Consider the following 19,027-nt stretch of genomic DNA (forward strand, 5'->3'; position numbering starts at 1 on the left):
ATGCGATATAGACATGTATTTTGCTATTTTGTAGGAAATGGATTCCTTAACCTTCAAGTCAAATAATGATTCACTTTTAAATATAATTCAATGCTTTAAGAATAGTGACTGCCTGACTGCAGGATCCAGTTCCCTATTTTATACTTGTCTTTTTCTTTTTCTAACAGCTTTTCAATCCAATGCTGCTTAATTTGCTTTAGCAATGTGTGATCCATAGACTACATACATGAACTCAAAATCGACTTCAAACAAGACAGTTTGAGCTTATATCTGATTTCCAATCCCTATCTGTCAACCCCAGGGCTAATAGCCTGTGCAGGAAGATGCTGCTCCCAATTCCACACAAGGCATGAACAAAAGTGCTATTCAAATATTGTTAATGGTAACCTGATCCTTTCTGTCAGAATACCTTTTCCTTGAAACTTAAGGTGGGAATGATTCCAACATGCTTGAGAAACTACAAGTTAAAGGCATCACCCTTTAAACTTATAAATGTTATATAAACATCTCTTCCTTCACTTCAAAGTTTAAGACAATTAATACATGGATCAGATTCTCCCCTCAACTTGTCCATCTTCATTCTCCACCTATATAAATCTACCATTTCATATCAAACAAAACCCTTCATCACCATCAACATTTTCCCTCCTTATAACCTCCATTTCATCAATATCATGGTGTTGTTGCACTTGCTGCATGGGAAGCTTGATGTCACTATATATGAGGTCGATTCATTACAAACACTTCGAGGATTCAGTTTCGATATCGGTAACAAGGGAACTTATACAAACACGGGGAAGAAAATTCTGTCACAGCTCAAAAATTGCATTATGTGTCAATGCCAATTCCAGCCAGAGGTATCTTACATCTTCACATATTATCTTATTACCTTTTCGACTATGTATACATGTACTGAAGCAGTGTTATCAACAATAATAAATGGATAAATGAAGGTCAAATACTATGATATATGCAACGGTATCGGTGTCGAAGTGTCAGTAATCGTGTCGTGTCTAGGTGTCTGTATCAGAGTCTGTCTAATATCTAATAAAATATCAAACATTTGACAGAACATTATTGGGATGGGCCTATATGCAACAGTTGATTTGGACAAAGCAAGAGTTGGAAGAACTAGGATGATAAATAACCAACCCTTCAACCCTAAATGGAATGAAAACTTTCACATTTACTCAGCTCATTCAATCTCCAATGTTATATTCACTGTCAAACAAGATAACCCCATTGGTGCAACTCTAATTGGAAGAGCTTATGTTCCAGCTGAGCAACTCATATATGGAAACACAGTGAACACATGGGCTCAAATATTAGATGTGAATCAAAAGCCTATACATGGTGGTTCCAAAATCCATGTTCAAATCAAATTCTCACATGCTAAGAATGATCCAAACTGGTCACAAGGACTAAAGAGTTCAACATTTCAAGGGGTTCCTCACACTTTCTTTAAACAAAAAAATGGCTGCCAAATAACTCTTTACCAAGATGCACATGTTCTAGATGGTTCTCTTCCGTCTATTCCGTTAGACGGGGGAGAACGCTACGTGCCGGGAAAGTGTTGGGAAGATGTTTACAATGCTATTAATGATGCTAAACATTTTATCTGCATAACTGGTTGGTCTGTATATACTGAAATTACATTGATTAGAGATCGAAACAAGTCAACGAGAACAAGCATCACACTTGGAGAGCTTCTCAAGAAGAAAGCGAATGAAGGTGTTAATGTTCTTATGCTTGTTTGGGATGACAGGACTTCTGTTCCAGATTTTAAGAAAGATGGTTTGATGGCAACTCATGATCAAGAAACGAATGAGTATTTCAGAAACACAAATGTGCATTGTGTTTTGTGTCCGCGTAATCCCGGTGTTGGAAGAAGTATAGTTCAAGGCTTTGAAACTTCAACAATGTTCACTCATCATCAGAAGACTATAATTGTTGACAGTAGAGTTGTTGGTTCTGCACGATGGAATAAGAGAGCAATCACTAGTTTTGTTGGTGGGATTGATCTTTGTGATGGAAGATATGATACCGTGGAACATCCTTTGTTTTCAACTTTGAATACAGTTCATCATGATGATTTTCATCAACCGAATTTTCCAGGTTCTTCGATTAAGAAAGGCGGTCCGAGAGAGCCGTGGCACGATATTCACTGTAAGCTGGAAGGATCTGTTGCATGGGATGTGTTGTGCAATTTTGAGCAAAGATGGGAGAAGCAAGTTGGGAAGCAATTAGTTCCACTACCTTCAAGCATGCTCAGTGAATATGGTATTACTCGGGTAACGAATGTTGCAACGACAAATGAAAACAACTCATGGAATGTTCAGCTGTTTAGATCGATCGATGGTGGTGCTGCTTCCGGCTTCCCTCAAGATCCAAGAGAAGCTTGTGAAAAAGGTCTTGTTAGTGGAAAAGATAACATCATTGATAGAAGCATTCAAGACGCGTACATAAACGCTATTCGACGAGCGAAAAACTTCATCTACATAGAAAATCAGTATTTTCTAGGTAGTTCATATGGTTGGAAATCATCTGATATTAAAGTTGAGGACATTGGTGCTTTGCATCTCATACCAAAGGAGCTCTCATTGAAGATTGTTAGCAAGATTGAAGCAGTAGAGAGATTTTCTGTGTACATTGTAATTCCAATGTGGCCAGAAGGTGTTCCTGAAAGTGCTTCTGTTCAAGCTATATTAGATTGGCAAAGAAGGACTATGGAGATGATGTATTCTGACATAGCTGAAGCTCTTCAAAGAAAAGGAATCAGAGCCAATCCAAGAGACTACTTGACTTTCTTTTGCCTCGGAAATCGTGAGGGGAAGAAAATGAATGAATATAGTCCTCCAGAAGCACCAGAAGCAGACAGTGATTATAGTAGAGCACAAAATTCAAGGAGATTCATGATATATGTTCATGCCAAAATGATGATAGGTAAGGGATTCAACGTATAAATATCACTTGTTTTACGATACAAGGTGTCAGGTGTCACAGTTCAGTTGCTGAACTGACAACTGAACTGACACAAATTCTGTCCATGACATGTCAGCCTAGTTGTTTATCAGTTAAGCTGACATCTCATGGACAGTTTTCTTACGGTTAACAATTTCGTTGACTTTGTTTTTGTTTTGTTTATTCAGTTGATGATGAGTACATAATCATTGGTTCTGCAAACATAAACCAAAGATCAATGGATGGTGCTAGAGACAGTGAGATTGCAATAGGTGCATTTCAACCACATCATATAGCAACCAATAATAGGCCACCAAAAGGACAAATCTATGCATTTAGACGTTCACTATGGTATGAGCATCTTGGAGATATAGGTGACACAAGTTTCTTTGAAAATCCAGAAAGTTTGAACTGCATACAGCTTGTGAATCGTTTTGCTCAGACCAATTGGGAGTTATACTCAAAAGATGCATTTGATGAACACACAACATTTCATCACCTCATGAGATATCCAATACAAGTAGCTAATAATGGAGCCATAACAATTCTTCCAGGATTTGAATATTTTCCTGATACTAAGGCTAGGATTTTAGGTTCTAAGTCTGAGTATCTTCCTCCAATTCTCACCACTTAACCAAATGGAGAAAATTGAATGTCTACTCACATGAATAATTACCATTACTATTTAATATCAAGTGACATCTTGTTTATCTTTGATTTTTTACTAAATTTATCATAAATGGGAATTTTTACCAATATACCCCACATTTTTAATTAATTTCCCAAAATAACCCAGGTTTCAAAAAAATTCCCAATATACCCCACTTTTAGAGGGAGGCGCCAATTGGATTGGCGCCCCCTCTTAAAAATTGCAAGGAGGCGCCAATTGGATTGGCTAGGGCACCTGCCCTAGCCAATCCAATTGGCGCCTATGTGTAATTTTTAAGAGGGGGCGCCAATCCAATTGGCGTCTCCCTTAAAAAAGCCTCAAATGAAAAAACTTCTAACATGAAAGTTGTAGATCTTTTCAAAACAATGAATTTGGATATAAATTTTGCAACATTTGGAGTTTTTTTGAGAAAGTTATGGGTAGTTGAAGTTGGACTTCTGAGTTTTTCAACTGTTATCTGACCTATAATGTTTTGTATTATTGCATGTGTTTCTTTTAGGAATATGAATTTTTGTCCAACATAACATTTGAAGTAGACATCTTAAATTTTGCAATGCACTTGGTCCCACCTCAAAATAATTAAAAATGAGTGAGTTATGTCCCTGCGAACTTGACCCAAAATTAGGGTTTCTGTCAAAACAAGTGTATGTGAACTTTGCCAAAAGGGACCAACTTCAAGCCCTTTAGTTTGAATGATAAAAGCCTCAAATGACAAAACCTTCAACATAAAAGTTGTATATCTTTTCAAGATAATGAATTTGGACTAAAGGTTTGCATCATTTGCAGCTTTTATGAGAAAGGTATGGGTACCTGAACTTGGACTCTTTGACATTATAATTGTTATCTGAGTCATAATGTTTTGTATTATTGCATGTGTTTCTTTTAGGAATATGAATTTTTGTCCAACATAACATTTGAAGTAGACGTCTTAAATTTTGCAATGCACTTGGTCCCACCTCAAAATAATTAAAAATGAGTGAGTTATGTCCCTGCGAACTTGACCCAAAATTAGGGTTTCTGTCAAAACAAGTGTATGTGAACTTTGCCAAAAGGGACCAAATTCAAGCCCTTCAACATAACAATAACAAGTCCTTGAATTAGGGTTTTTGACCTATAAATTTTTGTTTTATGATATGTGTTTATTTTAGAATTATGAAAGAAACTTAATGTTTGGAGAATACACAAAGATAAATTTGACATAATACGAATTGATATTAATAAAATTTGGATTTTACACAATGAATCCTAATGGTGATGACCGGGATCACCTAGCCGACCTCCGGTCCCACATCCCCTAGCTACCCTAACCCTTGGCCCTAACCCACGTTGACGATTCTGAACCGGTGTTTGTTCATCTGATGGTCCAGGAGCGTCATTACCGCCTACAGGAGAAGATCCGTTGAGGTATTCAGCCAACTCAGCATAGTCTTCAGTATTCAATGATGGTGTACCGGCGTAGCTGAGCTCATGACCCATGCCAGAGAAGTTGGGGTGTGGTTGACTCATGGATGGGCGACCAGGACGGTTGAAGGGGGACATGGGTGACAATGATGGGTCTAGGAAAGGTTGGAAAGGTTGTTGGGGTGTTTGGAAGAGATATGGTTGTGGGATGTTTTGGTATTGTGATGTTTGGGGTTCTTGGCTACGGTAGGTGATGGGGCGGTTAGTGTTTTGGGTAAGGCGACTTTGGTAGGGTGATGGTGTGGGTGCGAAGCGATGTTGGGTCGAAGGTTGATGGTCCATTTGTTGGTGGTGGTATGGGGGATGTTCTTGGTTTTGGGGTTGGGTGAATGGCATGTTTTGGTTGTATGTTTGTGTGTTTGTGGAACGGAAAGTTTGTCGGATAGGTGGTTGTGAGTAATTGGGCTGAGAATGTTGTTGGGGGTTAGATGTTGAGGCTTCTTGTGTGTAAGTTGTCTGGCGTGGGTCGTAGAGGTACATATCATCGGCGATGAATTGAAATCCAACTGATCTATACCAAGCCATATAAGTACGACTTGGTTTTACCTCATTTGGCATGACTGCGTCAGTTAAGACATGGTCATGACGGTGCTTCCACTTGCGACACTCTGATCTTGCGAATTGTTGCCAAGGGTTGAAGTTCCATTGGTCGTTCACTTTACGCATATGCCATTCTCCTAGGCTAGCTGGGGGATCTGGGATATTCTGGACCATACCAAACTGCAGCTTCACACGATCGGTGTTGTGCAGCTCCACTGTTGTGAACCGTATTATTGGTGTGCATGTTGTCCATACGGCTGCGTCTTCAGGGTTGATCTGATGCTCATGATCCATATTAAGGTATGGACGCCAAATAAACTGAAATGTTAAAGACAATAGGATTTAAATGAATGTAGAAAAAGTCAATATAATATGAAGAAATAATGTAATTATTTTGCTTACGTCTGCCGGTCGAAGGTGATCCAACAGGTTGCGATATTGAGTAATACAGTGTCTCGGACATCTGCTGTAATTCATACCGCGTGCCGACCATCTACACCAAAAAGTTAAAATAAATTAGTTATGGGTAATAAACTGTAAGGAAGGAAGTAAAGATATAGCAATTTAAACAACTTACTTTTTTGCATATGGAAAAGTGAAGGGGTTGCTATTGACCGGTGCAAGAGACGGTAGTCTTGACCATCCCCATGCTTGTAGCAAAACAGCACATCCAGAAAATGTAGAAGTATCTTTGTGGCAGTTTTTGCACAAAGAACTATAGAGATAGGCTAGACATGCGGATCCCCAACTATAACTACCTATTCTATCTATATGTCTAAGTAAAGGTAAGTACATAATATGCATGCTAGAACCACTACCTTCGGGAAATAAAAAGGATCCTAGTAACAACATAATGTAACACCTAGTTTTAATGATTCGAGCTTCTTCGGTAGAATGCTCATCTAAATAAAAACTATTATAATATGACTTTAGGCGTGAAAGTAGTATACCTTGTCCCCTAGCATTATCATCTAACAAATCAACGTTTAAAAGCTCCATGCAAATTGAATTTGGAAAGTTGGTCTTACCATTAACAGCTTTGCCTTCAATTCGTAGTCCTAAAAGCATGTAGACGTCTTCTAACGTCACGGTACACTCACCGGTTGGAAACAAAAATGTGTGTGTCTCTGGCCTCCATCTTTCGCATAAGGCGAGAATGAATTTGTTATCTATAGACCAAGACATAATTTTGCTAAGGTGACCAAAACCGGCAAGTTCAACATAAGGTTGAATCATCGGATCCATGTGGACAAATTCGTGGACTCGAGTGCGAAACCTTGAGACATCCTATAATAGAAATAATGTAACACTTGACTAAGTCGGTATTTCAAAATAAAATGGGGTTGGTGGAGATGAAACATAAAAAAGAAGTATAAGAAAAAACTTACGTATGTCGCGATGTTTGCAACTGTTCCTCTGTGTGCCTCGCCCATTGTGAGTAAAGACATATTGTTGGGGAGTTGGTGTAGATGAAAATGGAAGATTTTGTTGAAGATGAAATTGTAAAAGAAGTAATGGAGATGAAGTAGTGAGAAATGTAGATGAGGTAGTGAGAATGTTGGTGTGGAAGAATTGTTGAAGGAGTGGATCAATTTATAGGCAAATGGATGAGTGCATGAAAAAATGTGTTTGCATGGTGTCTCCACCTCATTTGGCGCCCATGTACAAGCCCTAAAGGTAGGCGCCATTCAAATTGGCGACACCATAGGGTACATGCATGCAAGGCTAGTTCTGAATGCATGGTTTCGAGGACTGACTACATGGGGGCGCCATTCAAATTGGCGACCATGTACAAGCCCTAAAGGTAGGCGCCAAACCAATTGGCGCCACCTTCTGCATGTCTGACACTTGGCATTGTTGTCTCCTGCATGCTGAACAAAACACTTATGGTTGGCTTGCATGATTGACATGTCATCTCTGACCATCTTAGGTGTCCGACACGTGTCTGTCTTGTCTCCTGTATGCTGATGACTACCTTCTTGATAGCTTGTCTGGCTGACACATCAACTCACACTGTCTTGCAGGATTGACACATCATCTCAGACACGTGGCTCTCTACTATCCTGCATGCTGAATACTCACTTCTGTCTTGCATGACAAACACATCAACTCTTGACTACCTAGCATGCTTGACACATCAAGTCACACTGTCTTGCAGGATTGACACATCATCTCATACACGTGGCTCTCTACTGTCCTGCATGCTGAATACTCACTTCTGTCTTGCATGACAGACACATCAACTATTGACTACCTTGCCTGGCTGACACATCAACTCACACTGTCTTGCAGGATTGACACATCATCTCAGACACGTGGCTCTCTACTATCCTGCATGCTGAATACTCACTTCTGTCTTGCATGACAAACACATCAACTCTTGACTACCTAGCATGCTTGACACATCAAGTCACACTGTATTGCATGACAGACACCTCATCTCTGAAATTACTTGCATGCTTGACACGGTATCTCAGACTAGCTTCAATGTGAGACACTGATACCATCTATTTAAGTGTCTTACTATCACATTCATCTGCACTTGCAAAATACTTTTCATCTTCACTCACATTCCTCTGCACTTGCAAAATTTCATCTCCAAAATACTTTTCATCTTCACTCACATTCCTCTGCATTTGCAAAATACTTTTCATCTCCAAAATGTCATCTTCATCATTATACAGTATCAACGTTCACTGCAACGGTGAAACTTTTGAGTCTGAGCTTCATGGTTTTTGTTTTAGAAACACTGATACCATTAGAGTTTCGATGAAGAGAAATGCAACATTTTTGCATTTCAAAAAAAGAATACAATCCTTTATAGCATCAGGTATTGTGTCAAAGATGACATATCAGAATCCTATATTTTTTGAGAATGGTCAATGCAAGTTTTTCCCCCTAAAGATACGAGACGATGAAGATGTACAAAGCATGTTTCTTAGTCATGAACATTCAGGCATGGATTGTATCGAGTTGTACATTACTCTACAACCATGTATACCGTCTCAACAGTCTCAACTAACAGATCAGGATCCAGCTGGTGGAGATGCTGTAGATGATGCACAATGGTCAGATGAACTCAACCCAGAAGCAGAAGTAGAGGTCGACGTTGTTGATGAAGAAGAAGAGGAGACTGAGATACAGGTTGATCACATCCTGAATAACGACGATGAAGATGAGGCTCAACCACCACCAATACCTCCTACTCATGCCTATATTCCTCCTCAACATATGACAAATATGGATCTTCACGACGATGAAATGTCCGACAGTGTCTTCTACAATCCGTATCCGAGACCAGTAGGCGAATTAAAGGTGGGAGACATGTTTCGTACCAAAGAGGAATGTGTCTTGGCAATCAAAAAATACCACATGAACAACGGTTTTTATGGGCACTAAAAACTTATGTCCCACGAACTGTGGCAATTCTGGAGACAGTGCCAGCAATGATGCCAGACGGAACCTGTGCTACAGGTAATAGAATATTTCACCGTCTCTTTTGGGCATTTGACCCTTGCATCAAAGGTTTCGCATTCTGCAAACCTCTCCTGCAAATTGATGGCACTTGGTTATACGGAAAATACAAGGGTACGTTGCTCATGGCAGTTGCACAAGACGGTAACAACAATGTATTTCCCGTTGCCTTTGCTCTTGTTGAAGGTGAAACGGCTGCTGGATGGGGTTTCTTTCTTCGACATCTCAGAACGCATGTCGCACCACAAGCCAATCTATGTCTGATTTCTGATAGACATGCTGCCATCGAAAGTGCCTACAACAACCATGACAACGGATGGCATGATCCTCCTTCTACACATGTCTACTGTATCAGACACATTGCACAAAACTTCATGCGTGCTATAAAAGATAAGAATCTTCGCAAGAAGGTGGTGAATGCTGGGTATGCTTTAACTCAACCGTCTTTTCAATATTATCGTGATGAGATTCGTCTGTCTAATGAAGACGCGGGTAGATGGATAAATAACATCCCAGTAGAGCAGTGGACAAGAGCATTTGACGGTGGTCGTTGATGGGGCCACATGACAACAAACATTGTGGAATGCATGAACGGGGTTTTCAAAGGAATTCGAAACCTGCCGATAACCGCCTTGGTAAGATCAACCTATTATAGGTTGGCTTCTATGTTCGCAACCAGAGGTGAAAGATGGAGTGCAGTGTTAACGTCTGGACAAGTATTCAGTGAGTGTTGCATGAAGGTCATGAAAGAGGAGAGCATCAAAGCTACGACACACGCTGTAACAGTGTTTGACCGTCAAAGACAAAATTTCAGCGTCCAGGAAACAATGGGCAACAGCGACGGGAGACCAAACTTAGCCTACGCGGTTAAACTACACAGAAGTTGGTGCGATTGTGGAAAATTTCAGGCCTTCCGCATACCTTGCTCCCATGTCATTGCAGCATGCGCTTATACTCGTCAAGACGCTTACACCCATTTATCTGATGTGTACAAGGCAAACACCATCATGAATGTATATAGTCAAAGCTTTTCAGTACTACCAATGGAGGATTACTGGCCTCCATATGAAGGAGATATTGTTTGGCACAATGAAGAGATGCGTAGAAAGAAGAAAGGAAGGCCAAACAGCACACGTATCAGAACAGAGATGGATTCCACAGATAAAATGATAAGATTATGTAGTATCTGTCGTCAACCAGGACACAACAAAAACAATTGTCCCAATCAAGGAGCATCATCTAGATCTTAAGATTTTTGTAACATTTTATCTAGACCTTAAGCTTTTTGTAACATTTTATCTTGATCTTATGCTTTTTGTAACATTGTACTTCTGTAACAATCAATCAATATATATCATTAAGTTCTTGTTACAACGAGTTTCGTAACCAACATCAGTACAAAACATCTGAAAACATAAATAATTCTAACTGATTACAACAATCAAATTAATGTCGTCTCGACCAAACATCATTTCCCTAGCATCCTTATCAGTCTTCATTCGCACCCAACCAAAGATACTGTCAAGTCTCTCAATACTTCTGATTTTTTCCCCTTCTGGTATTTTCCCGTCTAACCATCGAACCAGCTCCCTCTTCAGTTGATCTAACGTGGTGATGTTCCAAAACAGCATCAGCAATTGCGGTTTGTCTCTCGCATAAATCACCTTACCGTATCGGCGACGAACACCAAACATGATAGCCAACTGATTATATGAGTTGTGGAACAATAGGTCACACAACGCATCTATTTATAAGACAAAAAAGGCATTTTATGAGGGACTCGCCAATTGAGTTGGCGCCTCCTTTTAAAACATACACATAGGCGCCAATTGGATTGGCTAGGGCACCTACCCTAGCCTAGGGCACCTGCCCTAGCCTAGGGCACCTGCCCTAGCCAATCCAATTGGCGCCTCCATTCAAGTTTTAACAACAGTCGCCATATGAACAACTTTCATGTTCATCAAAAATCCATTTGAAACTTGGAAGCTCATCATTCATTTCAAAACATTATAGATCATTTTGACAGAAACCCTAATTTTAGGTCAACTTCGCAGGGACCTAACTCACTCATTTTTAATTATTTTGAGGTGGGACCAAGTGAATTAGAAAATTTAAGATGTCTAATTCAAATGTTATGTTGGACAAAATTTCATAACTCTAAAAGAAACACATGAAATAATGCAAGACATTATAGGTCAAATTACAGTTGAAACCCTAATTTTAGGTCAACTTCGCAGGGACCTAACTCACTCATTTTTAATTATTTTGAGGTGGGAACAAGTGCATTAGAAAATTTAAGATGTCTACTTCAAATGTTATGTTGGACAAAATTTCATAAATCTAAAAGAAACACATGAAATAATGCAAGACATTATAGGTCAGATTACAGTTGAAAAACTCAGAAGTCCAACTTCAACTGCCCATAACTTTCTCATAAAAAATCCAAATGATGCAAAATTTATATCCAAATTCATTGTCTTGAAAAGATCTACAACTTTCATGTTGGAAGTTTTTTCATTTGAGGCTTTTTTAAGGGAGTCTCCAATTGGATTGGCGCCTCCTCTTAAAAAATACACATAGGCGCCAATTGGATTGGCTAGGGCAGGTGCCCTAGCCAATCCAATTGGCGCCTCCTTGTAATTTTTAAGAGGGGTCGCCAATCCAATTGGCGCCTCCTCCTAAAAGTGGGGTAGATTGGGAATTTTCCTGAAAAGTGGGTTATTTTGGGAATTTCTTCGAAAAAGTGGGTTATCTCGATAAATTTGCCTCATAAATGTAGTACTCTAAAATTTGAATGTAACATTAAAGTTCAAAAATATTCAAGGATAATTTAAATATTTGCTTAAAACAAATGACTAAACATTACCTAGGCTATTAATATTTTGTAGCCTATTATTGTTCATTTTTCTATTCAATTTGAATGTTGAAAATATGGATTTTTTTAATATCTTCTGTATATGTTTATGCTAGTTATATAAGTAGAATATACGGGTTAGATTGATCTTCCTAATGACCAACAAATGCTCAATCTTTCTTGGTTTTGCATATGTAATTCATATGTAATTTAACATTATTATTATAAACCATTTCCTTCTCAAGTTTTTGAAGATTCAGTGTAAACTAATTACAATTTAATTATAACAAAAAATATAGATCATATTTAATCATTTTAATCTTATAAATATTTTATAAGATTCTGTTTAATTATAGTTTAATTTTGAAATTTTTAAACTCTATATTATAATCTGTTTTACACGTTTTCAAAGACAAATAATTTAATGTCTATGCATGTCATGAAGAAACCAACCTAACTCTGCCATTTAAGTTTTTTAAGAGTGGTCTAATGCTCATGATTTTATTTATCTTACTGTCTAAGGATTTAAGTTTACTTGGTCCAATAGTTGGAGGGAGGCTTATACTTAAAAACACCGGATATTGATAGAAAGTAAATTGGATCCAAAAGAATTAGGAAAAAATCATTTTGATTTAAAGACATTGTTTCTTAATTTATTAAGAAATTTCTTAATGCACCCTATATATTATTTAGGCACCATGCGAAAATGCTTAAATACCTTCAGATTCCGAAAATACATTTCTAGACGCACCAAATTCTGATTAAACGTTAAAATATTCCAGAGATGCATCTTCAAACTTATTTTAGAGATGCATCTCTGGAAGGTATTGGAACTTAAATCGCGCCAAATCAAAAATCAAACAACCAAGTTCAAAGGATCTTCAATTAACATCTGAAACATCATCCAAGTCCAAAATCAGACTGAAAAATTATAAATTTTTGATGTTTTGATATGATTTTGAGCTTTTGTGTAAATGAGTAGAAAATGATGATTAAATTGAGAAATGAGTAAAAATTGCACGAATGATAGTTTAGACATAATGTAAAACATGTTTGTTGGCTGAAAATGATGATCAAACCATTTATTTTTTGTGTTTAGTGGTCTGCATTGCCGCCATTGACAGGCCTGAAAAAGTTGCAGAGAATTCTGGAGATGTACTATTGCAAGAACACATTATTTATTAGCAAGACATCACTTAAATAAAAATGTTTTAAATTGGAATAGAATTTGGAAGTTGAATGCTCTAGAGTGAGTGAGAGTCTTCATGTGACACAATTTACATGATAAGATCCTTAAGAGTTGGCATATGATTAAATAACAAGTGAAAGAACCTTGATGTACATGTACCAATTATGAACAACTTGAGGAAACAATAATGCATGTCCTCAAAGATTTCCCTATCCCTATAGTGATTTGGACTCACTTGGTGATTATTGGTAATCATGAGAGACTCTTCATTAAAAGAATGCATGAGTTTAATTTAACTCACTAAATTGATAAAAATGATGATAATCATTGGAGACATGTGTGAGCTACTACTTCTTATTAGAGTTGATAATGAAGAAACAAACGAGTTAACGAGAAATTATGTGAGCTACTACTTCTTATTAGAGTTGATAATGGAGAAACAAACGAGTTAACGAGAAATTATATAGGTACGTGGAAGTCTTGGTATTTTATTCTAGATAAAGTTAAATTGTATCCAAATTCAAAAGGCATACAAAGGATGAGCCCAAACTCTACTATATTGATAATTAATGTAAGTTGGTTTGCTCCTATGGGTGGACGTGTTTGAATTATGATGGCGTGGACGTGTTTGAATTATGATGGCACTACTAAGATTGATAAACAGGTTGCAGGTTAGGTTATAGGACTCTTATTCATAGGGATGTTCAAAATTGAACCAACCCAATAGAAAATCGCAAACCAAACCAAATCAAACCAAATCGAAACCGCAAAAATCGCATTTGGTTTGGATGTGTTTGAGTCATTTTATAATAAAACCGTGCGGTTCGGTTTGGTTTGCGGTTTGTATTTTGCAAACCGAACTAAACTAAACAAACCGTATTATGTTACAACCTAAACTTCATTTATTCCACATCCAACCCAAAACCCAAACTTATTATGCCTTAATCTTACAAATATTCTCTTATTCACACTTAGGATTTTAGTTTCAACCTTTTCAAATCTCTACTAGTAGTATCGCATATTTTTCTCATCTTCTTTGCCATGTACATCTCACCTCTTCTACTCTAATCTCTCCTCTCTTATGTTCTTTATTTTTCATTTTCTTAATTTTATGATATTGTTTCTCTTCCAATTATGTTTTTATCGCATCTTTCTTCTCTAATCTCGCATCTCTTATGTTCTTTCTTTTTCATTTTCTCTCATCTTCTCCGCTTTTTCTTTTTTATTATAATATTTTTTATATTATTTTATACTACTATTTTATATTTTTTATTCCACTTCTGTTTAATCTTATTTTTGTATATTGAATGAGAAATTTTTGTCTAAATATGATGAGTTTTGTTGTTATTTAATAAAATATGAATGACTAAACACAAAATTATGTTATTCTCTATAGGTGTATGTATTGCTCGATAAAAATCTTGTGTAAAACCGAACCAACCCAAACCGCATTGGTTTGATTTGGTAAAATATGAATGATTAAACACAAAATTATGTTATTCTCTATAGATGTATGTATCGCTCGATAAAAATCTTGTGTAAAATCGAACCAACCCAAATCGCATTGGTTTGATTTCTAAAAGTCAACCGAGACAAACCGAATCACATATTTTTTTCTCTTACGGTTCAGATGAGTTTTAGCGTCAAAACCATCCAAACCGTTCCGCGAATACCCCTTCTTATTCAAAAATAACAATGATAAATGAATTGCTAGATTTACTTATTACCTGGGCTATACCTTGTATATATGACAAAATTATCTGGTGGCATGTGCTTAACTATATGTCTTGGCCTTGTCAATTTAAAAATTTAAGTAAATTCAATGTTGGATTTAACTAAATTCAATGTTGGCAGTATGATTTTTAACTATATTAATAATGTTAAAGGGTAAATACTGTGAATAGATTTTTTTTTTACAAATATGTCAATTTTGACCTTGAATGACCGAGTTACTACTAAAGTACGAAAAGGCAAAAGTTTGGTAAAGAGCGCGCTCTCGAATGAATCAATGTCGATATGAAAATGACAACAGAAATATAACGCAGTCGGCACGCACAAACAGACCCACCCCAACAGCGCTAAAGTCCATTCTTCTTATCCAATCCACAAACTCTTTGATTTTCCCAACCCCTTTCCAAACCACTGCAATTCTTTCTCCAACCATGTCCTCTTTCAGGTTCCATTTTCTCTTTTCACTATTTTCATAACCGTCACAGTTTTTCCCTCTTTACTGAACTAGTACTTGATTCTGTTCAGTATTTATACCTTTATCAAATTCTGAGAGATGATTTATGTAGGTGTTGAATTATCTTCTTCTTTGGATGTGAAAATTTCAGGTGACAGATCTGAGTTCTGAATCTCTTAAATGCTTATCTGTAGATATGTTCCACCTTGGCTCTGTCAGATTCTCGCTTGCATGGGGTCAGTCTTCTCTTTCTTCTTTACTTTATTATTATTATTATTTATTTATTTTTACTTTGAATTTGTGTTTATGCAAGATCCACTTGTAGCTTTATTTCAGGTGATCAAGTGTTTGCCGATTTAGTAGTTCTGGATTTTAGGAAACTATGACTTTTTTTTTGGTTAACAATCCTATTTGAGAAATTATGCTTACACTTCTTGATTTGAGAAATTTTAGGGTTTTTTGTTTGTTTGTTTGTTTGTTATTCTTTCCTTTTTATGATATGAATGTAAGCAACAAAATCTTCCTCTTTGGATGAAATTCATGTGCAATCTACTAAGTAATGATGATCTTGTCCCAATTTCATGAACCCACTTTCAGTTTGGTTAGTTTCTCGTAAATTTCACTCGACAAAGAGTGTGCTAGAGATTGTTCTGGTTATATTTATCGTCCGCGGATTTCTCAGAGTCTGATAGTATGATTCAGAGTTGTGCTGCCATTTTTGCGGGCTTTTGCGGGACGGGCCTAAACGGGACGGGCATGCCCGTTTGCCATCCCTATCGTTGAGTGTAGTTAGTTCGAAACAGAAAAACTTAAATCAGAACATAGATATTTTATAACTGTGCAAAAGAAAAAGACACGGTAGTTGTAAGAGGAGTTTCATATTTTTCAGTTTGTAAATTGTTCTTAGAAATCACTGACAAACATCTCATGCGAAAATATTCAACAGAATTTACGTTTCTCTGTAATAGTATCGTTTATACAAACAACCTTTTACAGATAAGAGTTGTTTCTTATAATATATGGTATCTTCAAGTTTTTATCATCAGGGTATTGTCATCTTGTTTCAGTTCAAGCTGGTTGGATAATGATAGTTAATGATTGTGTTAATCATGTTTGTGGTTAAACCTGCTTTGTAACAGAACAGAGGTTGTCTTGGATGTTTCTCAAAACCTCTTGAAATTATCTTGAGGGGCGAGGCCGATGAATCTAAGGGACTAAAAACTCAAGCTCAAACAATGAACAAAGACAACAGATCAGAAGATTTTTGGAGCAGCAGTGCTATTGAATTGGATCACAGTGCAACTCAATCCCAGAGAAGCATCTCATCGATTGTCATGTCAAACCATCCTTCTGATCCTCAAAGTAGTGATGGAATTCAGACTGACCCTCCAGAGTTTGTTAATCATGGCAAGTTTGCTGTTATATTCCAGTTTATCTATTATTACCCTTTTCTTTGTATGTTTTCTTTTTAAATCTTGTTTCTTTTATCTTGATGGAATCATGTGATTGCTGGTAATAACAACATTTACATTTGATGTAAGCAGGTCTTCTTCTGTGGAACCAAGTAAGACAACAGTGGATTGGAAATAGAAAACCCGAGCGAAAGACACAAGTTGGAGAACCCAAAATAAGGTAAATAAATAGAAGCTTTCTGCATGAAACTTCAAGAATTGAATTATAATGAATTGATTAAGAGGGAGTTGAACTTGGTTTATGGCTTGGCTAATATGCATAGCATTCAATTCAAAGTTACTTTTTAAGATGTTTTCTAAGTTCTGATTTTTGAATCTATGTTCCGTAGTTGGAATGCCTCGTACGACAGTTTTCTTGGAACCAGCAAGCCTTTTCGCCATCGTATTCCTCTTGGAGTAAGTTCTTCCATTCAAACATGCTTCAATATCTAGTTGTTTTCTGGTTAACATGCTCCCTAGCGGTAACTGATGGCAATATCATTTGATACAGGAAATGGTTGACTTTCTTGTTGATATATGGGAACTAGAGGGCATGTATGATTGAACTGACAAATCAGGTTTTTGGAGAAGAGGGAAGGTGTGGTATTCATCCTCCTAAAGTTTTACTGGAAAGTTGTAAATGGGGTAACTCTTTTTAGTTTTTTTGTTTTCTTTTTGGGGCTAAGATTACATTAGTTGTGTGATGCTTTCTGGTTTTCTATTAACAAATCATTTACACCAAAGGAGATATGTTTTTTTATGCATTTGATGCAGTTGATGTTCATAGGCCGATCAAAATTGAACAGCTCATATTTTATGATGTTTCAGTATAAAAAATTTAAAAATATTATCATCCTTATACTATACTTTTCCATTCATATGATCCACCCCCTTAAATATTCCAAAAGCATTTTGTTGACCATGAAAAGAAAGCATTTTTTAAACACGGTTGTTTTAACATACGTCCTGAAATAATGATGATGACTGTATTTAAAAAAGAAAAGAAAAAGGCAGGTGCATTAAAAATAGAAACAGCACAAGGTGTGCTGTCAGTTACAAGAAGAGCAAACTGATAGCAATACTGACCGGGTCAAGTGGAGCTGGGTTGTGGATGAGGATTTAACTTGACTCCATACTTAGAATTTGACAATCTCCATTATGAGCAATTTTTCTGTTACATAATTTCAAATTTTTTGAAATTTATTGGAAATTTTGAATTTGTATTGGAAATTTTAGAAATTTACAATTTTTTATGACAACCATAACACATATGGTGAATTTATAATTTTTGGAAAAAACATATCACAATTTTCAATAGAGGTTATCAAAAAATTATGAAATTTCGGTAAAATGTTACAACATTTTGGAAAACTTAAATTTTTGGTATTTTGCACAAAAATACCTGCATAAGTGTTTCGATAAAAGAACACCTCATAATAGATACATTTTTTCAACAAAAATTGTGCTACATATAAGATTACAAACCAAATTACGATGATTTCCTAATTTCATCTTTCTAGTGTCTAATCCGTCATGCATATGCTTAATTCAATGATTGTTATTGACAAAATCAACAACAATGATTTTATGTCTGCTTGTATATATAGGTGGAACTAATGTAAGAGGGAAAAATATAACGTTAAGTCTCTTTGACAGGGAGACAAATATGACACTGTATCTACAAGCATTAGCATAACACATATCAGGAATTGTCACACCCTGCACACCTAAATGTTCTACTCGTAACGCACTTCTAACTGCAGCGATCGTGTCATAGAATAAATTGGAAAACAGTTTAGGGTGTTGATGAACTTGAGTATCTAATTGCGTTCGAATCAACGATCATGGCTCTACGCCCCATCTAAGTAAAGCTGTAATAGTCCGAAAATCACAATTTTCATCGTCACCCACATCAACAATGTCATTAATGTATGGATGTAAGAAAATAGGAAACTAAGACAAGTAAAGATGCCTCGAAGATACAGTGGACGATTGACTTGACCAGACAAACTTGATGGTTGACTTCCTGTTGGTTTCGTGCATGATCTATTTGTAGTCTAACTCCCCTGTGAGCCCTCACCATACTCATGTGAAGGATCACAATACACATCACTCTCTTCACCCTTTCTACTCTTCTTAACTCTCCTCTTTAGCTTGTACTTCACCGGTGGTGGACACATAGCAGTTGTTGATGAATGTGTTAGTTTCAGAACCTTTTTCTTCAACACCCTCTGACCTACAA

At 36.8% G+C, this 19,027-nt stretch overlaps 2 protein-coding genes across 4 annotated transcripts; both read left to right on the forward strand.

Moving 5' to 3' along the window:
- Positions 1-605: 605 nt before the first annotated feature.
- LOC127087495 (phospholipase D alpha 1) lies at positions 606-3,671 on the forward strand. Its single transcript, XM_051028378.1, has 3 exons — positions 606-857; positions 1,071-2,943; positions 3,150-3,671. The coding sequence occupies exons 1-3, from the start codon at positions 675-677 to the stop codon at positions 3,593-3,595; spliced, it is 2,502 nt and encodes an 833-aa protein (XP_050884335.1). The 5' UTR covers positions 606-674; the 3' UTR covers positions 3,596-3,671.
- Positions 3,672-15,066: 11,395 nt separating this feature from the next.
- LOC127087496 (uncharacterized) lies at positions 15,067-17,644 on the forward strand. 3 transcript variants are annotated; one of them, XM_051028379.1, is made up of 6 exons: positions 15,067-15,325; positions 15,486-15,570; positions 16,479-16,741; positions 16,879-16,966; positions 17,136-17,202; positions 17,297-17,644. In XM_051028379.1, exons 2-6 carry the CDS (start codon positions 15,515-15,517, stop codon positions 17,348-17,350), a joined length of 528 nt encoding a protein of 175 aa, XP_050884336.1. In that variant the 5' UTR covers positions 15,067-15,325; positions 15,486-15,514; the 3' UTR covers positions 17,351-17,644. The 3 variants fall into 3 exon arrangements, with proteins under 3 accessions (XP_050884336.1, XP_050884337.1, XP_050884338.1); XM_051028380.1 differs by having other exon boundaries at positions 15,144-15,325; positions 15,447-15,570; XM_051028381.1 differs by having other exon boundaries at positions 15,145-15,325; positions 16,474-16,741.
- The last annotated feature ends 1,383 nt before the right edge of the window (positions 17,645-19,027 follow it).

The sequence above is a fragment of the Lathyrus oleraceus genome, chromosome 5, assembly GCF_024323335.1.
Source record: "Lathyrus oleraceus cultivar Zhongwan6 chromosome 5, CAAS_Psat_ZW6_1.0, whole genome shotgun sequence".
Taxonomy (NCBI): Eukaryota; Viridiplantae; Streptophyta; class Magnoliopsida; order Fabales; family Fabaceae; genus Lathyrus; species Lathyrus oleraceus.

Coding starts and splice junctions, on each gene's coding strand:
- LOC127087496 (XM_051028379.1), top strand. CDS start 15,515: ATGCTTATCTGTAGATATGTTCCACCTTGGCTCTGTCAGATTCTCGCT. Junction 15,571..16,478: donor CAGATTCTCGCTTGCATGGG/GTCAGTCTTCTC, acceptor GTAACAGAACAG/AGGTTGTCTTGGATGTTTCT. Junction 16,967..17,135: donor GTTGGAGAACCCAAAATAAG/GTAAATAAATAG, acceptor TATGTTCCGTAG/TTGGAATGCCTCGTACGACA.
- LOC127087495 (XM_051028378.1), top strand. CDS start 675: ATGGTGTTGTTGCACTTGCTGCATGGGAAGCTTGATGTCACTATATAT. Junction 858..1,070: donor AATGCCAATTCCAGCCAGAG/GTATCTTACATC, acceptor AACATTTGACAG/AACATTATTGGGATGGGCCT. Junction 2,944..3,149: donor TCATGCCAAAATGATGATAG/GTAAGGGATTCA, acceptor TTGTTTATTCAG/TTGATGATGAGTACATAATC.